The sequence below is a fragment of the Lontra canadensis genome, unplaced genomic scaffold (genome assembly GCF_010015895.1).
Source record: "Lontra canadensis isolate GAN:19392208 unplaced genomic scaffold, GSC_riverotter_1.0 scaffold98, whole genome shotgun sequence".
Taxonomy (NCBI): Eukaryota; Metazoa; Chordata; class Mammalia; order Carnivora; family Mustelidae; genus Lontra; species Lontra canadensis.
Genome location: NW_022631092.1, coordinates 306,594 through 332,295, shown reverse-complemented (window position 1 = coordinate 332,295; position 25,702 = coordinate 306,594). Strand labels below are relative to the sequence as shown.

Genomic DNA, 25,702 nt, shown 5'->3' with positions numbered 1-25,702 from the left:
AATAGAGCATTAATGTAAGATATTTAGTCTGAGACAGTGTTTGATGCTCATGTGGACTCCCAGCTCTGGGAATTAGCATAGCCTTTGTATAGCTTTGTAGTTTAGGTTACAGGAGTAGGAGGAAGGATCTAAAATGAATTAATTGCTGCAACAGATAATATATCTGACATATTTATTTAGTAAATGTTACTACAAAACCTGGAGTAAAATTGAGAAAGTGCATAACTAGAGCAGGAAACATTGACCGGAGAATACACAGACCAGTGGTGGACTTGGAAACAAGCGGTGTGAGTTTCTGGGCGTTCTTACTTCCGTGTTGCTCTCAGAAGGACGGATGCCGTCCAGAACACTGTCCGGCAGTCACTGTATAAACCAGAACCCAGCGGGCAGGTATTAAATGCATAATGGAACTTCCATGCATAGGATTCTTGGATTTGGCATATTATTGCTTAAGTAGATTATTGCACCTCAATTATTTTTTTCTCTTCAGTATAAAAAAAATTACATACTTAGAACTTGGAAAGAAAAGTAGGCGTGTGTGTGTGTGTATATAAAACAAACACTTTAACTTTTTAAGGAACAGATATGGGAGAAATAGGTTCCTAGTCCGTTCCTCATTTTGTATGGTATTTGACTTGTTAGTTTTTAAATAATAATTGTGCTACTTATCTTTAGAGCTCTTGTCCATTGACTTACAATTATTTTAACAGAGAATAAGAGACAAGAATGAGTTTCATCAAAAAATACTCGAGTCTAATTTTCTAAAGCGTTTCAAGCATGCCATGCCTTTTTGTGTTTAACTAGTTACAGTAAAATCCCACTGATTGTAAAACATCTGGAATTTCTCTAAAAGTGGGGGAAAACTACTTCTAGATTAGCATCACTGTTAAGTGCCAGTCTCTCACCAGAAGTGTGTAATAAGTTTAAGTGTGTGACTACAGTGCCCCCCATTCTGCAGGTTATCTTTGTTATTTGCCCTGTATTTTATAAATTTTTTTCCCTGTGAGTCAGATACTAAATTCTATTTGTGTAGTCTCTTGTATTGGTTAAATAGTGTGTGTTTTTTTACTTTATTAATTGTAGTGTGTTTATCATTGCTCTAGAAGTAACGATACAACAGATTATGGCTTCTTTTCAAGAAGTAGGTTCTCAGTTCACCGTATTCTAGATTGTGTTTTCTCTCCCAGTGTGTTTGATCTGGGTTCTTACAGCTTATTTAAGTATTTAGTTAATGACAAAGATAAAAGTCCTTGGAGTGGGAAGAGATACAGAGTTTTCTCTTTGGTCACTTGCTTTTGGCTGGTTACTTTTTGTTCTGAGATGTCTTTTGAAAGGAGTCTTTCTGAGTATGGCAGGGAACCAACTGTGTTTAGAAATGCATTTTATTAAAGCAGTTTTTCTAGTCAAATGGTTTGTTTCAAATTGTAGAAATTCTTCGGCAGTAATTTTATCTAATTTTGTTTGTAGTCCAGTTACAACGCAGGGATCACAACAAACACAGCCGCCCCAGAAGCACTATGGCATCACCTCTCCTATCAGCTTAGCAGCCCCCAAGGAGACGGACTGCCTGCTTACACAGAAACTAATTGAGACTCTGAAGCCCTTCGGGGTTTTTGAAGAGGAAGAGGAACTGCAGCGCAGGTGAATACACACATACATATTTTTCTTTTAATTTGTAATTTTTCATCAGTGTAATAAACTAATTTTTTTAAGAGTTTATTTTATTTGACAGAGCGAGAGATCACAGGTAGGCAGAGAAGCAGGCAGAGAGAGAGGGGGAAGCAGGCTCCCTGCTCAACAGAGAGCCCGATGCCAGGGCTCGATCCCAGGACCTTAAGACCATGACCTGAGCTGAAGGCAGAGCCATAACCCACTGAGCCATCCAGGCACCTCAGTAAAGTAATTTTTGAGGCATTATCTACTCAGTCAGAATATTCCCTGAAATCTGTCTTGTATAAGAGCGAAGCCTAGAAACTTTTTTCCTATAGTGAATTTTATTCCCTTTTGATTTTTGATGCTTTTAGTTATTACAGTACAGAATTGTCAGAAGGAAAATTCTTACTCAGCTAAAAGAATGCCTTACCCAGGGTAACAGTGCCTGTAGTAAACTACTGTATACTTTCTGAAAGCTTAAAAACCGGTTAAAATTTAGGGATCCATCTATTGAAAACTGATTTTCATTTTAATTAGTAATGAAACAACTTGATACTTGATTGATATTTGCTCTATCAACAGGATTTTAATTTTGGGAAAATTAAATAACCTGGTAAAAGAGTGGATACGAGAAATCAGTGAAAGCAAGGTAAGGTGACTTATTTGTATATGAAATGATTTGTCAGCTGAGCAGCAGCAGTCTTAAGCTGTTCTTATTAGAGTGAATTTAGAGTCTTTAATGCAAAGTCCGTTTTAGACTATTTGATACCAGAATTAGATTGTTTCTAATTATTTTGAAAGCAGGGAAATCTGAATTCAGTGATTTTTTTTTTTAAGATTTTATTTATTTATTTGACAGAGAGAGATCACAAGTAGGCAGAGAGGCAGGCAGAGAGAGAGAGAGGGAAGCAGGCTCCCTGCTGAGCAGAGAGCCCGATGCGGGACTCGATCTCAGGACCCCGAGATCATGACCTGAGCCGAAGGCAGCGGCTTAACCCACTGAGCCACCCAGGTGCCCCTGAATTCAGTGATTTTATAAATACTTTTTTGTTGCAGTATTTTAAGTTGAAACTCCATAATTACTTAGGCTTCACAGAAATAATAGATAGTGCCTGAAGAGGTGCTTTAAAAATGTATATTAAATATTTGAGAATCTTGTTACCTTTTAAGCAACCTATGACATTGAACAGTTTTTAGGTTTGCAGATAGTAAACTCTCAAACTCAGTATCTCCTTAGTTTTTTATAATATTCTCTGAGTTCCTAAAATTTTATTACGAAAAATCATACATACAGTTGATGAATCCATGACTGGGCTTCCGGTAAAGGAAATGTATTCTTAGAGCTGTGTATGGGATTCATTTGACCCATTTTTAAAAATTGCATAGGGACATCTGGTTGGCTTAGTCTGTAGAGGGTGCAGCTCTTGATCTTGGGGTTGTAAGTTTGAGTCCCATGTTGGGGGTAGAGTTTATATTAAAAAAATTGCTTACATAGTGGTAATTTTCCCAGGCAGTACAAAATACATATTTAATCTATAATACATCTTGAAAAATTGATGGAAAGAGAACCGGGGATTGAAGAAAACTTGAGAGAGGGGTTTAACAAAGAAGAAAGTGTTTCGATTTTAGTCAACTTTATACTTTTTTTTAAAGATTTTTATATATTTATTTATTTGACAAAGAGACAGCGAGAAAGGGAACACAAGCGGGCGGGGGGGGCGCGGCGCGGGGGAGTGGGAGAGGGAGAAGCAGGTTTCCTGCTGAGCAGGGAGCCTGATATGGGGCCTGATCCTAGGACCCTGGGATCATGACCTGAACCGAAGGCAGATGCCTAACAACTGAACCACCCTGGCGTCCCAATATAATATTGTCTTCTTGAAACAGCATATATATATTTTAAGCAACTGATTAAAATAGTGGGAGTGTTCTAAATGGGGAACTCCATGTATTATATGGTTTCTCACTGATAGAATTTCTGATATGAATGAGATTTTGTTTTTTATTTATTTTTAAAGATTTGGGGGGCGGTGCAGAGGGGGAGAGAGAATCTTGGGCATACTCCCTCGGAGCCTGGATGTGGGGCTTGATCCCAGGTCCCTGAGATCATGACCTGAGCTGAAATCAAAAGTTGGACCCTTAACCAATTGTGCCAGCAGGCGCCCCATGAATGAGATTTCATAAAGGAAGGTTTTTTTTTGAGCTGAGCAGCAGATGTCCAAGTTAAAGTATTTTTTACTCATTTATTGAACTTAGTGTTTCCTTAACCTTCTGTGGGAAATAGTTTTTTTTTTTTTTAAAGATTTTATTTATTTATTTGTCAGAGAGAGAGAGAGAGAGTGCGCACAAGCAGTCAGAGGGGGAGAGAGAAGCAGGCTCCCTGCTGAGCAAGGAGCCCGATGCGGGACCAATGCGGGACTCGATGCAGGACTCGTTCCAGGACTCTGGGATCATGACCTGAGCCTAAGGCATCGGCTTAACCAACTGAGCCACCCAGGCATCCCAGAAAATACAGCTTTGTTTTAATGGCATTTTTTAAATGTTTAAGTTTAAAGCCATAGTCAAGTAGACAAAGCCAAAACTTAGATTTATTTATTGTGAAACATGAATACTGCCTCATGGATAGTTTGTTTCAGGTATTTACTTCAGTAAGTTTCTTTAACCAGTAATTCTTGATACAGTTCTTCCTGCTGGTTTTACTGCCATAAGAAAATGTGTTAGGATGAGTGAAAGTAGTACTTATTCCTGTTGGGTTTTATCAATGTCCTTTCCACTATAGCCTAACCATTAGTAGTGAGTTGGTTAGAGAAAGTTTTGATCTTTTGTATCTGCCTTTTGTAGAGAGAATTTCTTCTCCAGATGGTTAGTTTCAGGACTTGATACAGGATTTCTTGATGTTGACACTGTTGATATTTTGGGAGCAGATAGTTCTTTTTTAGGGTGCTCTCATGTGCATCATAAGATTTTAAGCAAAACACATCCCTGACCCCTTTTTACTAGATTTACTAGTAAACCTGCCCTCTCTCTCTAGATGATGACTAAAAATGTCTCCAGACATTCCTGTATGTTCCTGGAGGAGTGGAGTCATCCCTTGTTGAGAAGCAGTGATTAATAGATAGTTCCAGTTAATTTATTTATGGTATGGGGGGGGAGTTATGTAAGATTTGAATTTTTCTTTTTTTAATTTTATTTATTTATTTGACAGAGAGATCACAAGTAGGCAGAGAGGCAGGCGGGGGGGGTGGGGGGGAAGCAGGCTCCCATGCTGCACAGAGAGGCTGATGCGGGGCTGGATCCCAGAACCCTGAGATCTTGAGCTGAAGGCAGAGGCTTAACCCACTGAGCCACCCAGGTGCCCCTAAGATTTGATTTTTACTTTAGTTGTCTTGTTTGCTAATATTCTGAGACTAAATGAAAAAAAAAAGATTTTGCAATTTATTTTTCTGTGACCTGAATTAAAGAATCTTAATTTTCTGGGTTAAAATTACTAAAATAGCTATAAGCATATAAATGTGTAAACGTGCTAATAATAGTAGCCATAAGTGACATGTGGCTGTTTCAGTTTAAATGAACTAAAATATCTAGCTCCTCAGCCAAGCTAGCTTTATTTCACTATATACACATTACATATGTATTTCACACCGTAGTAGCTGCTATATTGGACAGTTTAGAGTTCACTTATCCAAAAGATCTGTTTTACTAGAAAAGTTCATAGATCATTGTTCTCAGGTAGTTTGTTCCTAACTCCCTTTGTAGACCTATTCCTGCAACATCTTCCTGGCTTAATTTACATAACCGGGCCATCTTTGCAAGTGAGATTTTTAGATTTCTAAATGTAGGAAGACAAATGTAATATATCTACATGGTCCTTTTTCTGTAAGTGTTGATTAAATGTGCCTTCAAAAAACAAGGGAGTCCCTGAATCTTTACAATTTATTTTTAAGGTTTTTGTAGCATGAAGTAACACTTTCATTTATGTTACTTGAGGAGGACTGATGGGTGTTTTGGTACTGAATAAGATGTTACTGAGGAATTAGAAAGTGAAGAGAAACATTGACCAAGCACACATTAAAATTGTTTTTTGTTTGGACAGGTACCATCCTTACCACCAGTGGTATTAAGTACTCACCATAGTACTTTAAAGTAGTACCAGGGCCAGGAAGATGATTTTTTTTTTTTTTTTTAAGATTTTATTTATTTATTTGTCAGAGCACAAGCAGGCAGAGTGGCAGGCAGAGACAGGCTCCCTGCTGGACAAGAAGCCCGATGTGGGACTCGATCCCAGGACCCTGGGATCATGACCTGAGCCGAAGGCAGTGGCTTAACCGACTGAGCCAACCAGGCGTCCTGGGAAGATGAGTTTTAAATGCTTGCCTTTATCCTTGTTCTTGGTGTTTCTATTCTAAGAAACTATCAGTAAGTTTTAGTTCTGTTCAAAGTAATCCCACCAAAGCCTTTGGAAATCTCAACTATTATGTAGCAGTATTGGCCTTAAAGTCACTTTTGATATGGTAAAATTATATCTGGTGTACTATGGAATATTCAGTATAATCATTGAATGTAATTTTTTTAAGCCATCAAATACGTTTTTGTTTTATTCTAACATTCATGATATTTGCAGCATCTTGGTCATAAATAAAATCTGCTTCTAACTTTGATCCAATGGAATCGCATGTTCTCCTGTACGATAGTCCTCTTTTATAGCAGTTTCCAGAAATGTGGCAAAATTCTAAAACAGTATGGGTAACTAAGTCACATTCACTAAAATTGGAATTTGCTTTTATTTCAGAATTGGTTGCTACCTGAAGACCTGGTATTTGTAGAGCTGACAGAGTTTGTTTACCCTCCATGAATTTGCACTGAATTTGAATTCTTGGGTTTTTAAAAATTATTATATAGTGCTGTTTAAAATAATTTCTTTTGTGCTCCACTGATAAACTATCCCATTTCTTGTTTGTTTAACAGAATCTTCCACAATCTGTAATTGAAAATGTTGGAGGAAAAATTTTTACGTTTGGATCTTACAGATTAGGAGTACATACAAAAGGTAAATACTGTTTTAATTATCTTGCGAGGGAATACCCTTTTTAGTTCTTAAAAATCATAATGACACATTCATCACAGTTACTTGAGTGAGTTTGCCTGGAAGATAGAGTACTTCAGGGAGCCTAAAGTTAAGAAGATAAAAACAGATAACCTGCACTGACCAATGTGGTACTAAGTAAATTTAAAAAATCAGTTCTGTGCAGCATAGGCAATATAGTCAGTAGTATGGTAGTGATCTTGTGTAGTAAGAGGTGGTAACTGTACTTTGAGAGTGGTGAGCAGAGCATAGTGTATAGACTTGTGCAGTCACTGTGTTGTACACCGGAGGCTAACATAACATTGAACATCAACTATACTTAAGCTGAAGAAGTTAAGTGAGTGCCTCAGTGGAAGTAGCCACGTTTTCATTGTCCATTAGTAACATGGTGGCTAGTGGCTACTGTGCTGCAAAGTGCTGAGAGAACTTACTTCCATTGGAGAGTTCTTTGGACAGTGTGCTGTTCTCTGTATCAGTTCCTCTACCTAAAGAATATCAGATCAGGAAATCAGAAAAAAATGAATGCAGACCTTTTAAAAAGACCTGTGGATTTTCTTTTCCCCATGCTTTTTTTAATAGTTGTAAAATACATTTGAGCAAAAACCAGACCACAATAGTGTATGTGCAGTCATTGATGATTACTATTAGTTTTCTTGCTTATGCTTGTACTTACACAAAGAAATACACAGTGAGAATGGTACCATGGCAGAGAACATTTTATTGGACTTTTTTGCTGGGCACTGAGCTGATAGTAAGCTTTTGGTCTTCATTATCTCATTTATTCCTCAGTTCTCTTATTCTCATGTAACAAATAGATGTCTGAGGCTTACACAAACAGTAGGCATGAACAGTTTCTCTCAGCCATCTCTTGGCAGAACTAGCACTCTTCAACCATTAACCACTGGCTTCTTTGTTAAAAGTGTCTGCCAGGATAGTGTTCTCTTTGTCCTGGCACCCTTTCTTCTCCCTATCTCCCACTGCTCTGTGCCAGTAGTAGTTAGGCATTTGCTTTTGATGTGTCCTGTGCGCTGTACAGTTTCTTCCTTTCACATATATGCTAAATATACAGCCTTCAGAGTAGTGCCTTAGCTATTGAGTCTTCTAGGGAAATGACTATGTTGACCTGATTCCACATTGATCTCTCCCTTTTATGATTCCAGTTATTGATTTAAGTCATCTTTGTTGTGATCCCCCTATGCGCTTGAGGCTTGACTCCTGTCAAGCACTAAATTAGTAACAAGTATCTTACCATGGTATGCCTTTTTGCATTCTTGCCAGTCATCCTTTTGGGAGTTTATTCTGTAGGCCCCATTTAGGGGCCAGATAGAGGCTTACAAGCACTACTCACCTAATGTGGGGGGGGGGCTTTGTTACGGTTTGCTAATGAATATGGCTGTGACTAGTAACATCAAAATGTTGGGTGTCTTCTTGAATAGTTCCCTCTCTTTAACATAAAAGTCCTATCTGAGTTACCTTCCTCTGACTCCCAGGTCACCTGGACCACTACAAAGAGAGGTTATTGCAGGAAAAACGATACCCCGTCAATTAGGATCCTGTTTTTCCTATACTGTAACGTTTTTTAAGGGGAAGGGCACATTTTTAGAGGCTCACCGGTATAATGTTAGCAGATTCTCAACATCAAGTACTGCCATGATAAGATGCAAAATAATTTTATCGTAATAGTAATTCGTGGTTGATGGGCTTAATTTTTTTTAGGTGCCGATATTGATGCGTTGTGTGTTGCACCAAGACATGTTGATCGAAGTGACTTTTTCACCTCATTCTATGATAAGTTGAAATTACAGGAAGAAGTAAAAGATTTAAGAGTGCGTAAATGTTTGGGGTGAGAGGGGAGGAGTTACAAAAATTAGTGAAATAGAGCAAATTTTCTGGTATAGCCGTCATTTATTGAACTCTTGCAGTTTGCCAGATCCTTTCAAGGGCTTAACGTGTATGTTTGCATTTTATTCTTTACGAGCCTAAAATAAATTTCATCTCATGTTCAGAGTAGGAGATCAGGGAAAAAGAATAAGTATTAAGCAGTGTTGCTACAGTTACATCTGAGTGGCAGAAATCAAGGCTTTAACATCTGATTTAAGAGCCTAGTGTCTTAAAGCTAGTTGTTGAGAACCTAGTCTGTGTCAGGCATTATGCTAATATGTTTAAACAATTTCAAAGGTCTCATTCACTTAAAAGAACTAAAACTAGTATAGGTCTGATATGTAGTTTCAGAGACACTGAACTCCCTTAATCTTCTTACAGGCTGTTGAAGAGGCATTCGTACCAGTTATCAAACTGTGTTTTGATGGGATAGAGGTAAGGTGTAATTCAAGTAGTTCTTGCTCTGTATAATGTTGATTGTTGTAGGTTAAAAATTATTTTACTTGGTAAGTTGCTGTGATACTATTTTTTTTAATAGAAGTGACTCTGTTCTTTGTAGAAAATCAGTTCTAGTCTTTTTTATTTTTTAAAATTTTTATTTATTTTTTTAGAGGGAGTGGGAAGGGAGAGCGAGAATCCTAGGGTGGCTTCACGCTGGGCTCAGTCTCATGACTCTGAGATCATGACGTGGGCCGAAATCAAGAGTTGGATGCTTAACCGACTGAGCCACCCAGACACCCCAGTTTTAGTGGTTTTTTGTTTTTGTTTTTTTTAAAGAGATTTATTAGAGAGAGAATGAGAGGGATGCGCTGTGGGGGGGCGGAGAGGGAGGGAATCTCAGACAGACTCCTTGCTGAGCACAGAGCCTAGAGTGGGGCTCGATCCCGGGATCCTGAGATCAAGAGTCTGATGCTCAACCAGCTGAGCCACCGAGGTGCCCCTTAATCTTTTCTCAAAGAGCCTCAGGAAATTAAGAGCTAAAATATAGGCAGAAATAACTACACATTTACTGTGAAATGCTTTTACAAAACTGTTCACTCCGCAGGTTTTCCATTTGCAAATTTAAATACTTTTAGTCTTATTAAGGTAATAATATATTTTTGCAAATGGAACTTTGCCTTGACTTCATTTAAATTAAATATTTAAGAAGTTGAGAGAAAACTGACCTGATAGTGTGTATGCGGAGGTACTTTCTGGTAGGGGAGGATTTACAGAGTTGGGATTCTTTAGACGATACTCACTTCTGTCTGCTGTTTTCCACGTTTGTAGTGAAGGCATTTGGAACAAAGGTGTAAGACAGTGAAACAACTTCAGCTGCTTACATTATTTCTGTCATATATGATAGTTCTGGAAAGTCACTGGTGAAGATTGTAAAATTTGGGGAACTGGAAGAATAATCCTTCATTGTTCTGCAAAAAAGGCGACTTCTAATTAATTGCCGCATAAAGATGGCCAGCTTCGTCGTCTTGAAAAGTCGAATGATTAACCTTAATTAAGTAGACGTAAAATGGTACATTTAATGAAGGTTTGTTCAGGTAGATTTTGCTGTCACTGTTTAAATAAATATAAAACAATGTGTAAGGTAAGGCAGTTTCCTGCTTTCCTCAAAAGAACATTACCAAAGGGGGGGGTTGTTTTTTTGTGAAAGACCCGACTCAATTGTGTGAACTTTTCGGGATGGAGATGAAAGCCAGATGGTTACTTGAAATATTTAATGTGTTAGTTTTCTGTCCATACATTGTATATAAAAGTGACACGATTTTAGGGAATGTCTTTACATTAGAACATTTTAAAAATTACTTTATCCTAACGTAAAATGTCAATATCTGTTGCCTTGCTTTTTGAGTTACGTGTTTTTGTAGCACATAATCTTTATTTCTGTCTAAATTCGGGGAGCAACTGAACTTTGGAATCTGTTTCATTTGAATATTTATGCTATACTACAAGTTAATTATTTATAAAAGCGTATAGCTGTTTTTCTGTTTTGTAGGTGCATGTTTTAAATGATTTTTCACAATAAGCTCTTTTAAAATACTGCCTTCTAAAGTGATTTTCTAAAAAGGCTTATTTCTGGCAGCATCCAGAGTTTTGGAACCATAAAATCATACCCTCAGGAATAATGACCAAATCGATACTAAGTTTGTTCGTACTCTCACCTTCCCTTGGAAAAAAGGGAGGGGTGCCTGTGTGGCTCCGTTGGTTAAGTGTATGACTCTTCTCACCTCTGGTCTTGACCTCAGGGTCAAGAGTTCTGGGCTCTGCATTGGGCTCCATGCCCAGCGACGAGTTGGGGAGGAGTTTTGTCCGTTGCATCTATAAGCCTTCAAAATTAGCTAGTGTTTATTTTTGTTTTGTTTCTATTTAATCAAAAGTAAGTTAGGGAAATCTACTCTAATGGTAGATATGTGAGTTCTTGAATACAGGGAACCCCCTTTTTATTGGCAGGTATATTTGGGCTAAATAAAAGGATGTTGGCCTTATAGTTGGGCACCTTTTAATATATAATCAGTTCACAATTTATGTATATAGAAAACTAAACAGTTAATTTTAAATAGTCTGGTAGTAGATGCATTACCAAATGTAGTATATCCAGTAGATGCATTAGTAAGCATGATTAAAATGAGAGGTATTTATTCAAGTTCTCTTTCATAATGCAGTGTTTTAACATCTGATTAAAATACCTTTGATAAAAATCAGTGGACTTTGGACTTTTGGAGGCACTGTCATATTTATAGTTGATGAAAAGATCCTGGATTTAAAGTGTTTTCTTTGTTAAAGAAATGCCTTAAAAATAGTCCGATGGGTATGGAATATTAAGTTTTGTTTTTGTTTTAGATTGATATTTTGTTTGCAAGATTAGCACTGCAGACTATTCCAGAAGACTTGGACTTACGAGATGACAGTCTGCTTAAGAATTTAGACATAAGATGCATAAGAAGTCTTAATGGTATGTTAAAACCTACTTCTATTTGAATAGTAACAGTTTTTGTCAAATACAAAATAGGTTTTACCTCAGATTTAAAATGGAACTTTTTGTAGCCCTGCTGTTTACCCATAGTGAGTCAGATAAAATATGCTTTACTTAATAGTTAAGACTGCAGAGGGGTATATGGTAATTTATTTTACTCGTATCTTGCACTGTTACTTCTTTTCTTCCTGGGGCATTTAAAGACTGACATTTGTACTCTATTACTAGTGGTTTAGGTTTCACTGCATAACCCTAATTAATTGTGATCGTATACTCTTGATAACCTTTTCAGCTGTTGTGTTTAAAGGGGTTACTTTTGAACACTATTGTATTTACATTGCTATTACCCTGTTCTCAAAGAACAAGTCTTGCAAACTTAAGTGGATTAAACCCTTGTCAGTATATCTGGATGGGAAGAAGTTTTAATTATACAGTCAAAGTTTGAGATTAGGCAGATTGTTTGGTTTACAGTAATATTTGTGATAGGAGATTAAAGTTTTAGATTTTTTATTTGCCTTTTTATTCGACTAACGTTACTGATTCAGTGAAATAGTTTTTATTTAAGTTTGACATCGGTCTTAGAAAATTGAAAAGAAACATTATCATTGAACTTTTGATGATTTAACGTTCTGTTTTTTCACTCCCTGTTAATCAGGTTGCAGGGTAACCGATGAAATTTTACATCTAGTACCAAACATTGACAACTTCAGGTTAACTCTGAGAGCTATCAAACTGTGGGCCAAACGTGAGTTCAGCATTTGTTGGTTAGCTTATTAAAAATGTTTCAACTGTTGTTCAACACTAACTTTTCTTTTTGCTTTTCCCTTATCAACAGGCCACAACATCTATTCCAATATATTAGGTTTCCTCGGTGGTGTTTCCTGGGCTATGCTAGTAGCAAGAACTTGCCAGCTTTATCCAAATGCAATAGCATCAACTCTTGTACATAAATTTTTCTTGGTATTTTCTAAATGGTATGTGTTTAGATTATATTAAAATAAAATTGATTGTAGACACTGAAGTTTAGTCTTATTTCTATGACATTTCTGCAGCTGGTTTCAGATTCAAATTTTAGTTCATGATGTAGCCATTTAGGTAGCCTTGGGGAGATCATGTTGTATATAAAATGGCAGACCTAAATTCCTTTCCTTTTCCCTAGCTTTCCCAGGATAGTAAGGCAGGTGCTTTTTTTGTGCTTCCGTATCCTCTAAATAAACCCAGAATTTTAGCCGTCATGCCTGCTAAAAGCCAGTGAATTTATATCCGTTTTAGGAAGTATGGATGGAACTACATATACCACTGCTTTTACTCTTGGGGCTATTCTGAATCTATAGGTCGATTCTTGGAAATTTTTTTTGGCTTTCAGCTGCCCATTTATCTCTGGTAAAATATTAAAAATGTATATAAAAAGCTTCTAAGAATAACTATAAATGTGTTAAAAAAATAGCAATTTTTTCATCCCTTTGAGATTAGCTGTTAACCCAGGAGAGTTTTTTTAAAGCTTCTTCATTTCAGCATGTTCACATTTGTCAATCGTTATTTCTTTTAAGAAAAGTAAGCTAAAAAAATGATTGCCAATTCATATTAGTTGCTTTGGCCTAAAAGATTAGGTTTCTTGGTTTGTAATCAAATTGATCTTTGAGATCGGTCTTCCCACTCAGTACCTGCCAAACCTAGTACCTCCTCCCTCTGCAAAAATAGTTCTCTTTAGTTATTTTACACAAATTTAAGTTACTAGAGATTTATAATCTAGAACTGTGCCCCACTTTTCAGTACACATTCTGTTATAGACAGATCTGATAGTGCTTAATCATATATCAGTTTTGATGAGATGGACTAAAGAGTGTCATAATTTCTGTAATGCTACACGTACATAGTAAGTAATTCTAAGAAGCTAAGCTTGCTACGAAGGATGGCAAATATTTTTGAATTTTTAATCTCTTTGCTAAAGAACTGAGGTAGCTAACTCGTAGAATGCGTCTTGAAAACAATGTTATTCACGTCACAAAGTTTCATCACACATATTCATGTTAGAACCTTTAGGTTGTGAGATAAAATGTCCCTAATCCGTCTCTAATTATTCATATTCCTTTGCCGAAATGAGTTAACTTTTTCACCCTTACTTGTCTTTGGACGTAGCCAGTATGAGGATAGGACTTTTGTCTTTCAGGAGGGGTTTATCCTGTTGAAGGTTGAGGTGAACACATCGGATGTCTTGGGATAGTATTTTCTAATTTAAATAGTGCTTTTTCAGTTCTTTGAGAGTCAGAGAAGATGTGTGACTTACCAGCCTGAGAAAGCTACCAGATGGTTTAAGTTGATTTCGTAGTTAGAGGAAAAGTATTTGAAGTAGTCTTAACATCAACAGATTAGGAGTAAAAGATGATAAATATCAAGAGGGCAGAATGAATGAAGAAGGATCACATTCACAAATGCTGTATGTTTAACAAAATACGTTTAGATGGTAATATCCAATAGTCTTATCAAGTGCTACAATCTTTTTAAACAGGGAATGGCCAAATCCAGTGCTATTGAAACAGCCTGAAGAATGCAATCTTAATTTGCCTGTATGGGACCCAAGGGTTAGTGTATTATTTTTTCCCCTACAAATTCGCACTGTGCAATAACGAGTAAAAATCATCTGCATAATCTTCAGGGAGACCTCCCATCCTTTATGTATGAGTGGACATGTCCGTATTACACTTTCTTTTAGATAACCTCAACTATAATTGTCCTCTGATGTGAGAAGCATAATTATGTACCCTGTAAACTCCTTTTAATTGTACATAGTTTATAATATCAAGTTCACTAACATTTTAATTTATTCTATATAGAACTACCTTGTAAGTCAAAGTTTGTGTGGGCATTTGTGCTTAAAAAAAATAAAAGGATACTCAAAATCCCTGTATTTTTTTATTTGATCTAAATATTCTGTTAAAATTGGGTTGTGGTAGGAAAACTGTTTAACATTTACATGTGGCAAATAACTTCTGAGCAGTATCACTCTAATTACTATGATGTAATTGTAAAAATGGGTTTGGATATTTCAGATTACAAAAACCTGGTTGGATATTTCAGATTACAAAAACCTGGCTTCTGTTCTGCTTTTGGGGAACCACTTATGCAGTTTAGATGTTAACAACATGCACTTTATTAATTGATAAAAGAAATAGAGGTTTCAGTAAGGCTTTTAGGTCTATAAAATTCTATTTTTCTCCAATAATTTCCTATTTTATTACAATATTGAAAATTATGACCGTTTTAAGTCTGTTAATTATATCAAGCTATCTGTTTTCAAGTTTTCCAAACCTCAGTCATTTAATTTTGGAAGGATGTGAATTGATAGTTTCCTTTGTGGAAATATGTCCGTTATCATGAGTATACAGGTAAAGATAAGTTACTAAGTAATTTCATTTTTTCTTAAAATGATAACACAGATAATATAGCCTCAGCATGTTTTGAGAAGCTTATACTTCCTATAAGTTAATGATATATTAAAAACTATGTTTCCATTTTGTTTAAAATTTGTTTTGCACAGAACACTATTTAGCATGACATTTTTGAAAAGTGTAATTGTGTGTGCATCCCCATTTCTGTTGTTGAAAAAAGAAAAACTAAGCATGAATAGATGCTCAGCTAGAACCTTTTTTGCTTGGCAGGCACACTGTTTCTCGTAAGGTTGCCAAAATAGTCATGCCCAAATGACCGAAGCAGACCTTTAGTTGAGACCAAATCTCGGATTCTGTGAAGAATTCCTATAAAAACAATGTCGCCTTACATGGTTTTTCTTTCTCAACTCCAGCTATGAATGACATAAAATGTAATCATTGGTTCAGTTTAACAAGGGGTAAAAAGTCCAAGTGTCTGTTGCATATGTACTTGAAGAAACTGATTGGCTGTTGTTGTATGTAGGTAAACCCCAGTGATAGGTACCATCTTATGCCTATAATTACACCAGCATACCCACAACAGAACTCCACGTACAATGTGTCCGTTTCAACACGGATGGTCATGGTTGAGGAGTTTAAACAAGGTAAGTGTTTATCCTTATGCTCTCCTTTATACACGAAGGATCTACATACCATTGTAGACCCAGTAGTTGGCTATGCAGTTTAAAATGAAGAAAGCAGTCACTGAAGTGGGTTTTGGTGTTTAGATTACAGTATGTATTTGAGAATTGACTTGAAAAACTCAGTTTTTATCCTTTGAGGCAAATTATTTTTTATTATAGACTAGAAAGTTAACCAATTTAAAGCTCTCCCCTTAGGGTGGCCCTTTATGGGCTACTTTTAGTGCTATGCGGTTGCCTTGTAAAGTTTTAAAATGATACCAGCTTGTCTCCACTGGTGACAAAAGAGATGCTTTTAGCAAACTATATACTTTGAGTAGGATTGGGGCCAGAATGCCTTTTACTTGGAAGAACCTGTAAACTTTCTGAATCCCAGCAGTACTGTTCCAATTTCATTGCCAAAAATGGTCTTTGAGGGAAGTAGCTGGAGCAGGATTATTTGATTTGATTGATAATAGTCGTGGAAAGAGAAGTAGCTGTACCACTACCAACTTCAAACTTAGGAGTGTAAAATTCTTTTCTCTTCATGGGAGAATGTTGCTTAGAAACATCAGGAAGCTTGTTTTTAGAGAGGCCAGAATCAGAGCTTATGGGAAGTTTTTCTTTCTTGGTTAACTACAGTGCTTCACTTTTTGGAGAGAGCCATCCTATGAGCATGGCATTGAGAGTAACGCTAATTTACCAGAAATCTGGCTCTCAAAAACTCCTCCACCTTCTTGAGAAGTGTTTATGTGAGAGTCTCTATGTTCTAAGGTCATAGACTGAAATTGCTATTTGTTAAAGTTACGATTTTAGGATTATAGTGAATGCATGTGGTATGTTTAAGATCTTTAAAATTCTAGATTGTTAGACCGAAGCATGCCAACATTCTAATATGTTTTTAATTTAGGTCTTGCTATCACAGATGAAATTTTGCTGAGTAAGGCAGAGTGGTCCAAACTTTTTGAAGCTCCAAACTTCTTTCAAAAGTACAAGTATGTATTTTAAGGCATGTCAGACATGTTGCTCTCTTAAGTAATGGTTTAATGGTAGCATATGTGACATCTCTTCTTGCTAGACTAATGTAGTTTTTAATTTTCCTTTAAACATCTCCCATAGGATTTTCCTAACTGTCACAGAGGGTGTACTGTTTTTAGTAAACCCTTTATTTTTCCTTTGTTGAGGTGAAGTGTAGCCCCTATAGTTTGTTGCCTGGTGTAACCGAACTACATTTGTAGCAACGTTAGTTCTGTAGGCGTCTTTAAGTCATCACCAGAACACTCCATCCATATGCCTTGGCGGAGGAGTGAGCAGTTAAAATCTGTAGTTACTGTTCTCTCTCAGGAAACGAAGTATTTTGCAAGTTCTGGAAACTTACCATTGAGATTCTATATAACCATAGGCAGATCTAATAAAATGTGGACATAGAGTCAGTGAAGTGTTTCCATTAGTTATAGCCTATGATTGGCCTACCATTTTCCCCGAATGTTAATAAAGCCCCTCAGATAGTTCTACAAATAATTTTCTTGGAATCTAAGTGGGTGTAATATTTTTTACGAACGGTTTTAATATAATGATTTCATACCTTAGTACAGGATAAAAGCCTGATTGTGTTGGTTTTGATGAAAATTGTAAGTTATAATAAATCTTACTTTTTAAAAAAAAATGGACTTGCACTTTTATTTGCCCTGAGCTGAAAACTTGCCAAAGTCCCACTTAAAATTTTTTTCTTTAATGCTTGAAACTTTCCTGACCATTTGATCTTGTGTTGGATTGTGTTTTGTAATAATCTAAGCAAGATTGCTTTATGCTATTTCCCCAATTAAAAACAAGAATGATGACCTTCATGATGTCTCTGTGTTTTGTTTCTGTATCTTTTGCATGAAAAAGCAATATGGAGCCAGCTTAATTGTTGTGTTCTGGGAGCACGGCGTTGTCAGTAAATATTTAAATAGCATAACATTGAATGCTCTTGTTTATTACTTACTCCCCATAAGTTGTGTTTTTCCATTTGGCGGATAACTTTTTTTGTTGTTTTTTATTTTAACCGATGTTGAGGAAGTACCTTTGAACATTTAAACTAATAAACACATATTCTGATATTTAAGACTACAACATCAAAGTATGTAATTGCTTATGGAGAATAAGGAAGAAACTGGTTTTTTAGAAAAATACCAGCATCTCTTAATACCTGAGAATCAAAGACTAAGCTAGAGTCATTCTTTTTCCTGTCTCACTTTCTCATAGGACTAAGGTGGGTAGAAAGAAGTTTTTGAAAGTACTCAAGTGGCTTCCTTCACTTGAAAGATTAATTATTGAAATTGAAACCTTGATAGTGTCATCTGTTTGAATACATTTGCATTACCAGAACTTCGAAGGGTTCTTTTTTGAACCTTGTTTAATCTTTAGTCTTTTAGAAGCTTTAAGTTGTCCTTTATGCCAAATAGTACTTATAAAGTCCTCAGTGGGCTGAATGAAGGATCATAGATTATTGTCTTTAGTGAGTTCTCTTGAAACAAATCATTTTAGGTGATCAAAAACAACTTCACAAGCATGATTAGGTTTAAGGAGGCAGCAACAAATAGAGGAAATTGTATCATAAAATTTTTTAAGTTTTAGCTGTGAGTCCTGAGAAAGCAGATTTGAAAATGTGACAGTAAGGGGCTAGTTTTATCTATATCAAATCTTTTTTATATTTTTAACTTCTCCAAAAATGTTCCTCTCTATAAATACCTAGTGCTTACTATCATTAGAATGTAGAGGTAGTCATAGATTTGAATTTTTCTTTTAACATATCAAATGTAGTACCCCCCAGATCGGCTGTACAACTGAATTGAAATCCTTTGTTTTCTCTTGAGTCTAAGTTGGTTAAGCCTTGTTTGAAGTATGTCCTGAAAGTAGTGCCATTTGTTAAATATTAGATTTTAAATTGTAATATACCTACCTGTCATTCTTAGAAGGGAGGGAAGCATGGGAAAATTTCATTTTCTTAAAAAAGCAGACAAGTCATCTTCCAGAAGACCTCAGTGTTCCTTGAGAAAAAGGGGTAACATTGCTTTGTGCAATTTTAAATAACTATAAGAAGACATTTTTCATGTTTTTCCTTTAAGATAATTCAGGTTGACACGTAGCCGTAAAATCATCATTGACCTAGGAAATGTGAATACTTACTTCAGGTATTCCATTTCACTAGGAAAAAGAGGAAGGAAAGGTAATAGCAAGAGGCCAGCATGTTTTCTAAGGTATAAAATTATTCATGATTTCAAGGAATATGTGTGAATAGATGAATTTAGCCTTAAAATGTTTTAAAAACTTAAAATACTGAACTTTAATTCTTGGGCCCCGAGTTGCTTTCAAGGATTTTTCTCTAAGATAATTTTTTCTCTAAGATAATTAAAATTATCTAAGATAATTTTTCAGTGCACATATTTGAGCTATAATCTACCCAGGTAAAATATTAATGTGATGAAATGGCCAGGAAACCTGCTTACGTACTGTTTTTTGGGTAAATAAGGTATTTATTAGGTTATTAGGTAATAAAAGCTGCTAAATTGTTCTTAAGAATTTTTAAATAGGTTTTAATTCATTAGAGATTTATTTTTATAGTAAAAATTTTTATTGGAAACTGGAGATCTTTAAATTTGGGGGAAAGTATGACTTGCATTAAGACTTGAGAGTGTCTCCTGAAGGCATTTGAGTATCTTGAGCAAATAAATGATGGTGGCAGTTGGAAATTGGAGATCACATTTTTTGGCATAGCAATAAAACATATGTAGTCTAAATTTAGAAATACTTCTTGGTCTCTCTGTTTTCTGATAGGGACCTTAGGAATTGAATACCAGTTCTGGTTTTTAAAACTTAACAAATTTGGTTATTTTGTTTTCAGTTGGTATTTTGGTTTCAGTTTCTTAGCCGGATGAGTATTTGTTTTATAAGTGGATTCCTAATGGCAGGTTGTTTCTATTAAACTTAATTGTATTTTATATATCCTTTTTTGCTTAAAATTGCTTAAATGTGGCTGAGTAAAGGACAAAACCACACCCCCCAGGCCTCCCTCATTACAATAAGTACCAAAGGTGAACATTTTAAGCTTCAAAACTTTAAACTTTGAATACCACCAAAATTATGTTCAAATGGATTGTATGTTTTGCCTTTGTAAATAGTGAACATTGTGCATCATTTGTTGAAGACTCAGGTGGTGATTAAGAACATCCATTTAAATAGTGTGGTAAAAGAGTAGTTTAGAGACTGAGAGACTTTTGTCCCTGTCCTAGGTGAATGCAGACAACTTTGCTTTTTGTGCACATGCCTGCTTTTTATAGTTTGTTGTCTCTCATTGTAAGTTGTCACGCTTCTGTCAGAGAGCTCTTCTCCATTTTCCTCCCCACCCCCGACCTGCCCAGTCTGCTCAGGTTGCTGACTGAGCTTGTGAGGATTTTAGTGCATTTAAGAGAATTTAAGGGCTCTGAGAGTGGGTTTCCGTGTTCGTAAAATGCATGAGCTTTTAGTGCTTTTATGTGACTTTTATTAACTTCTATTTATTTGAGCCATCTGTGTTTGTTCTGTATATTTGGTTTGATCCAAATAATGCTGAACAGATTTAAACTGGTGGTAAGGGAAGTATTGGTCTATACGGATTTGAGCTGCATATTCACATATATGTCTACATGTTTTCGTATTTATACATACTACCTCTGTTACCTTGTTGATAAATACTTGAAGTTAGATCATTTGAGCTTCACTTTTTCCCTGCCAGTAAGAGGCATTACCCTGTGCTACAGATGACGTACATAAACAAGTCTCACTTGGGTTACGTAGTTAGGAAGAATCATAACCGTTTTTAAAGTACTTAATGAGAGTAAATAATAAGTAATCAAATGGACTATTTTAAGGAAGAATGGTTAAAAAATGCTTTAACTTGCCAAATTTCCACTGTCCCTAACCTAAACATCTTCTCTCTCTCTCTCTCTCTCTTTTTTAATGGCTAATTTGAACTGGGGTTATTAGTTTTTTTCAGACATTTGGTTTTGGTCCAAAACCTTATTTATAATATGTGAAAGATAAGGGTTTCAGCCTTTTTTTTTTTTTTTAAAGAATTAACTAATTTAAAAATTTCCATCGTGCTCTGGTATTTAAGACTAGTGCCCATACTGTCCATTTGCTTTTTTTGTGAGGTAGTTTCTGGTAAGAAGTTTGGCTTCTCGCACCTCAAAAATGGGTTCTGTGGAAGAGTACGTTGGACTGGACTTTTTTAATATCATAAAATTGCATGAATTATATTTTAGTTCTAAATAGTTTGTTTTAAAAAGACTTAAATTTTTAGCATTTGGTTATGATGGCATTTTATAAAATGAAAACTTGCCTTTTCTCTAATTTAATGGAATTGGATTCTGCATAAAAATCAGATTTCTTCTTTGCTCTCATGTTAGTCATGTCTGCTTTTTAATAGAAATTTATGGTGTTATTTGAAAAAAATCATGAGGCCTGTCTTTAGTATTCAGTTTAATTTTTGCTACCTATTAATTTGAGTAAAAAGCATGGTGTGTTTGAACTGTTTTTGAGCTTACTGATGTAATATGTATAATTAGTGATCTTGTTTTTGTGGCTAGAGACTTGGTGCATTATTTCTGTTAAAAAAACTTTGTTTTAATAGATTATATTTTAGTGAGCAGCTTATAGAGATAAAATACTCCACCGGAGTCTTTGAACAAACTATCAGTTAATGTTTGTTTATTGTTCTTGAACTAAGCTGCTTTGGGATAATTTATAAAATCACTCTTTTTCAGAACAACTAAACCCACCAATAGTTAGAAACGAGGAATTGAGCTTTTAGGATTATATGTACATCTTAAGATTGCAGTCCCCCTTGCTAAACTGATACTGATCTAGAACTGTTCACAAAACTATTACATTATGGTGTTAATATCCAGCACAAAGCAGTTAAATAAAATAAATAGCATGTTGTCTTTATCTCCAAAGGCATTATATTGTACTTCTAGCAAGTGCACCAACAGAAAAACAACGCCTAGAATGGTGAGTATAAGATTAGACTTTACAGAGAAAATAAGCAAAAATCAGATAGCTTCAGAACACAGCAGATGGGAGAAAGCTTGTCCTCCCATTCAGTCTGGTTTTATCCATAAATGGAACTTTCCTACTTGTAGCAAAGTGTAGGCATTTGGGGATTCATACACAACTGTTTTTTGTTTCCCTTATGGACATCCATATATTATTAACTATATTTAAAGTTCTTTGTTTTAGCTTACTGATTTTTTTCTTTTAAATATTTGCAGGAATGTCTTTTGTAATCTTCTTAGTTTGAAATGTGGCTTGATTATCCTTCCTCAGTTTTGCTTCAGCATTTTTGTTTAGAGCCTAAGACTGGTTTTATCTATGTGAGTTCATATGGTTGAACTGCCCTCACATGTATTTAAGTATCATCTTCATTTTACTGCTTGGTGTAAATGTATTTGACTTTGTGCATTTTATTTTATTTTTTAAATTAACCAGAACTTTCATTAATACTAAGTGACATTTGTTCAGGGTGGGCTTGGTGGAATCAAAAATCCGAATCCTGGTTGGCAGTTTGGAGAAGAATGAATTTATTACACTGGCGCATGTGAATCCCCAGTCATTTCCAGCACCCAAAGAAAATCCTGACAAGTAAGCAGTCTTCTAATTTCATCTAGTTTCCTTCTCTCCTTTTTAACTTGTGCTCATAGAAGCTTAGGCAGTTTTTAATAACTAGAGTCACCATTCTGTTGATCATATATGGCACAAAACCAATTTGAGATTAGTAGATTAGGTTTTCCAGATTGGAAACAGGAGAAAAATTATTTCTTGAGAAAAATCAATATTAAAATACTTTTCTCTGATAATAGTCTAATGATATACCTATTAACTAATTAGAGTTCAAATGATGCATATCTGCCTTTTAGCATTTCTTGAAACTTCTCCCCCGTGGTATACAGTGGTCATCAGAACAGCTGCTATCCCAGATGTGTCTTGCTTTTCATCTTAATTTTTTGAAAGAGAGAATATGCTTTCAGTTTACCTTGCAAAAATCTGATTTGTGTTAGATTCTGGAACACTGGGAAGATCTGTTAATAAAAGGCTCCCATTATTCTTTTAAGGGTCTTTCAATTTCTGGTTCAGTTCCTGTATTATTATTTACTTGAGATTCTACTTTGCCTATATTTCATTGCATTTGGAAGGTGAAAGGAGTTAAAAAAGATAAAGTAGCATTAAAGAAAGATTGAAAAATGTAGGAGAACCGATCGTTTGAGATTTTGTGACAGTGGTATGGCCATTACTCTGATTTGTTGATAGAGATTATTTTCTTTTGCAGTCCCGTAAAAGTTGTTATGTGAGCTTTTTTATCACTTTTTGTTGCTGCAGTCTTAATTACTACAAGACTGATCCATTCAGCACATAGATTATTGATTGTTCACAAGTACCTGAATCACCCATTGTTCCTACTATATTGTGCTGTAGTCAAATTACTTTCATGTCCTCTTTCTTCTTTCTCTTTTCTAAAAAAAGATTTATTTGTTTTAGAGAGAGAGAGAGAAAGAGAGAGAGCAGGGGTCAGGGGGAAAAGGAGCACAGGGAGAGGGAGAGAGAAACCCAAGCAGACTCTTTGCTGAGTGCAGAGCCCAGCGCAGGCCTCAGTCCTGTGACCCATGAGATCACAACCTGAGCCCGAACCAATAGATGCTCAAACCAACTGCACCACCTAGGCACCCCTCATGCCACCTTTTCAACTGAGTTTTAAAATTTTAAGGATTATATGTTAAGTTCTAGTTAAAATTTTAGTCTAGAATACTCTTTCTTTCTTTCAGATTTTTCTAAAATGCATTATTCCTTTTCCTTTGTTAGTTTGAACATAATTTTGTTGTGCCTTTCGTACTTGGGATCATCATTAACATTGGCTGTCAGTACCCTGTGTCTATAGTCATAGGGATATGAAGGACAGGCATTGTGGGGGGGTAGTTTTGATGGAATTTTGGTTTAGAACTTCACTTAGTTTGCTGACACATTTGTATTCCAAGTTCTTCTGCATACCTCAGGTTGTCAACCACATTGATAACATTTTCATGAAGTCTTGATAAAATAGTAACACTTTTCTTACTTTGCAGGGAAGAATTTCGCACGATGTGGGTGATTGGGTTAGTGTTTAAAAAAACAGAAAACTCAGAAAATCTCAGTGTTGATCTCACCTATGATATTCAGTCTTTCACAGATACAGGTATATCTCTCCTTGGATGATCCAAACACTTAACTTGCATATTTTAATTTGTCTTCATGTGTACCATAGTAATATTTGCAATAACTGTTAATTTACTTGGGAAAATTAAACAGTGATTATCAGAATAATCGTAATGTTTTGGATTAGTTATTAGTTTCAGTAATGTCTAATGTATAAAGGGGTTTTTTTTTTGTATTATAGCTTTAAAGTTAAGTAGGACCATTTTAATTTGTTCACAGTTATTTTTGAAGTTAGAAGAGAATTTGATTTTGTAGAAGACTGAGTCTGTGTCTGACTGCCTCAGTAATCTTGAAGCTTAGCCATTGATAAAGCTAGACTTCTGGTGATGTGAGGAAATTTTATTCTTGGTGTCAAATATATAGACTCAAGTGTTGATTCACAGGTAGAGTATCGGTGATTAGAGCTACATTTCAGATTGACCTATACCCTGAGAGAGAGAACAGAGATAGAATAGTTTATCTAAAGAACAAATGGGTGTAGTTCACAGAAGCAAAGGCTATACACAGATGTACAACTTTTCAAGGGAATGGTAACTATGTATAGAGACAGAGATGAATATGCGGGTGTGGCGACTAGAAGGCGGTTGCACTGTGTGTGGGATCACTAGCAGTGTGCCATCCGGGAGCTGCCTTTGGCGGTGTGGGTGCTGTCTGTTGTGATTCTGACCATCAGCAGCCTTGCTGTTGGTGATACAGAAGCAGTTTAAGTTTTCAGATGAAACAAAATGAACTTTAAATGAGACCCATGGTAGTTGCCTTCTTGGAGAATTCAGATTAAAAATACTCTGTTTTTATGAAAAATTGAGTTGATTACTCTCAAATAATTGGTAAGTGGGTTTTTCATTTTTAGGAATATAAGTGGCATAATACACAGTTCTTGATGAGGAACACTGGGAACACTGAAGGATATTTAGTGTCCCTAGCAAGTAGTAACCCTTAATAACTGACAACAAAAACACTCATACAGATTTTTTTAGGATGTGATTTGGAAGGTGGTAACTACATTGCTGAACACCGCAGAAGTGTTTTTTTCCAGAGTAAAAATTCTGATGTCAACTTGAACTATAAACTAAGAAATCGTGTAGATATACTTGAATTAGAAAATTTGTTTTGTGCATTTCATCCTCAATTTTTTATCAAAGATTGTACTAATGAACCATCAGGATTTTCAGGGAATTTTTATTTTGGGAGGGAAGTAAGTGTTTAGTTGTCCTGGATCTTGAAACATTTTAATGGAATACTTTGTGGGATTTTCATCTACCTTTCTTTCTTTCTTTCTTTCTTTCTTTTTTTTTTTTTTAAGATTTTATTAGAGCGTGAGTGAGTGTGCACAACCCCGCACAAGCAGGGGGTAGGGGCAAAGGGAGAGGGAAAAGCAGGCTCCCCGCTGACCAGAGAGCCCCATGTGGGGCTCCATCCCAGCACCCTGAGGTTACGACCTGAGTGGAAGGCAGATGCTTAAATGATTGAGCCACCCAGGCTCCCCCTTTGTGGGATTTTTTCTTTTTTTTTTTTTTAATTATTTTTTAAGAATTCAATTAACATATAATGTATTATTGGTTTCAGAGGTAGAGATTAGTGATCAGTCTTACATCACACCCAGTGCTCATTACATCACATGCCCTCCTTAGTGTCCATCACCCAGTTAGCCCATCCCCCCCACCCTTCTCCCCTCCAGCAATCCTGTTTGTTTCTTATGCTTAAGAGTTTCTTATGGTTTGTCTCCCTCTATCATTTTGTCTTGTTTTATTTTTTCCTCTCTTCCCGCATGGTCCTCTGTGTTGTTCCTAAATTCCACATATCT

General features: G+C 35.8%; 1 protein-coding gene across 1 annotated transcript in view; it reads left to right on the top strand.

The window, feature by feature from the left end:
* Positions 1 to 25,702, top strand: part of PAPOLA (poly(A) polymerase alpha) — a 59,115-nt gene that overhangs the window by 13,104 nt on the left and 20,309 nt on the right. Inside the window, exons 2-15 of the mRNA XM_032837314.1 lie at positions 1,468 to 1,641; positions 2,236 to 2,302; positions 6,616 to 6,697; positions 8,450 to 8,559; positions 8,996 to 9,049; positions 11,450 to 11,561; positions 12,238 to 12,327; positions 12,418 to 12,556; positions 14,092 to 14,164; positions 15,495 to 15,615; positions 16,541 to 16,625; positions 21,610 to 21,663; positions 22,174 to 22,293; positions 23,769 to 23,878. Coding sequence (XP_032693205.1) covers positions 1,468 to 1,641; positions 2,236 to 2,302; positions 6,616 to 6,697; positions 8,450 to 8,559; positions 8,996 to 9,049; positions 11,450 to 11,561; positions 12,238 to 12,327; positions 12,418 to 12,556; positions 14,092 to 14,164; positions 15,495 to 15,615; positions 16,541 to 16,625; positions 21,610 to 21,663; positions 22,174 to 22,293; positions 23,769 to 23,878 — 1,391 coding nt within the window. The remainder of the gene's footprint in view (positions 1 to 1,467; positions 1,642 to 2,235; positions 2,303 to 6,615; positions 6,698 to 8,449; positions 8,560 to 8,995; positions 9,050 to 11,449; positions 11,562 to 12,237; positions 12,328 to 12,417; positions 12,557 to 14,091; positions 14,165 to 15,494; positions 15,616 to 16,540; positions 16,626 to 21,609; positions 21,664 to 22,173; positions 22,294 to 23,768; positions 23,879 to 25,702) is intronic.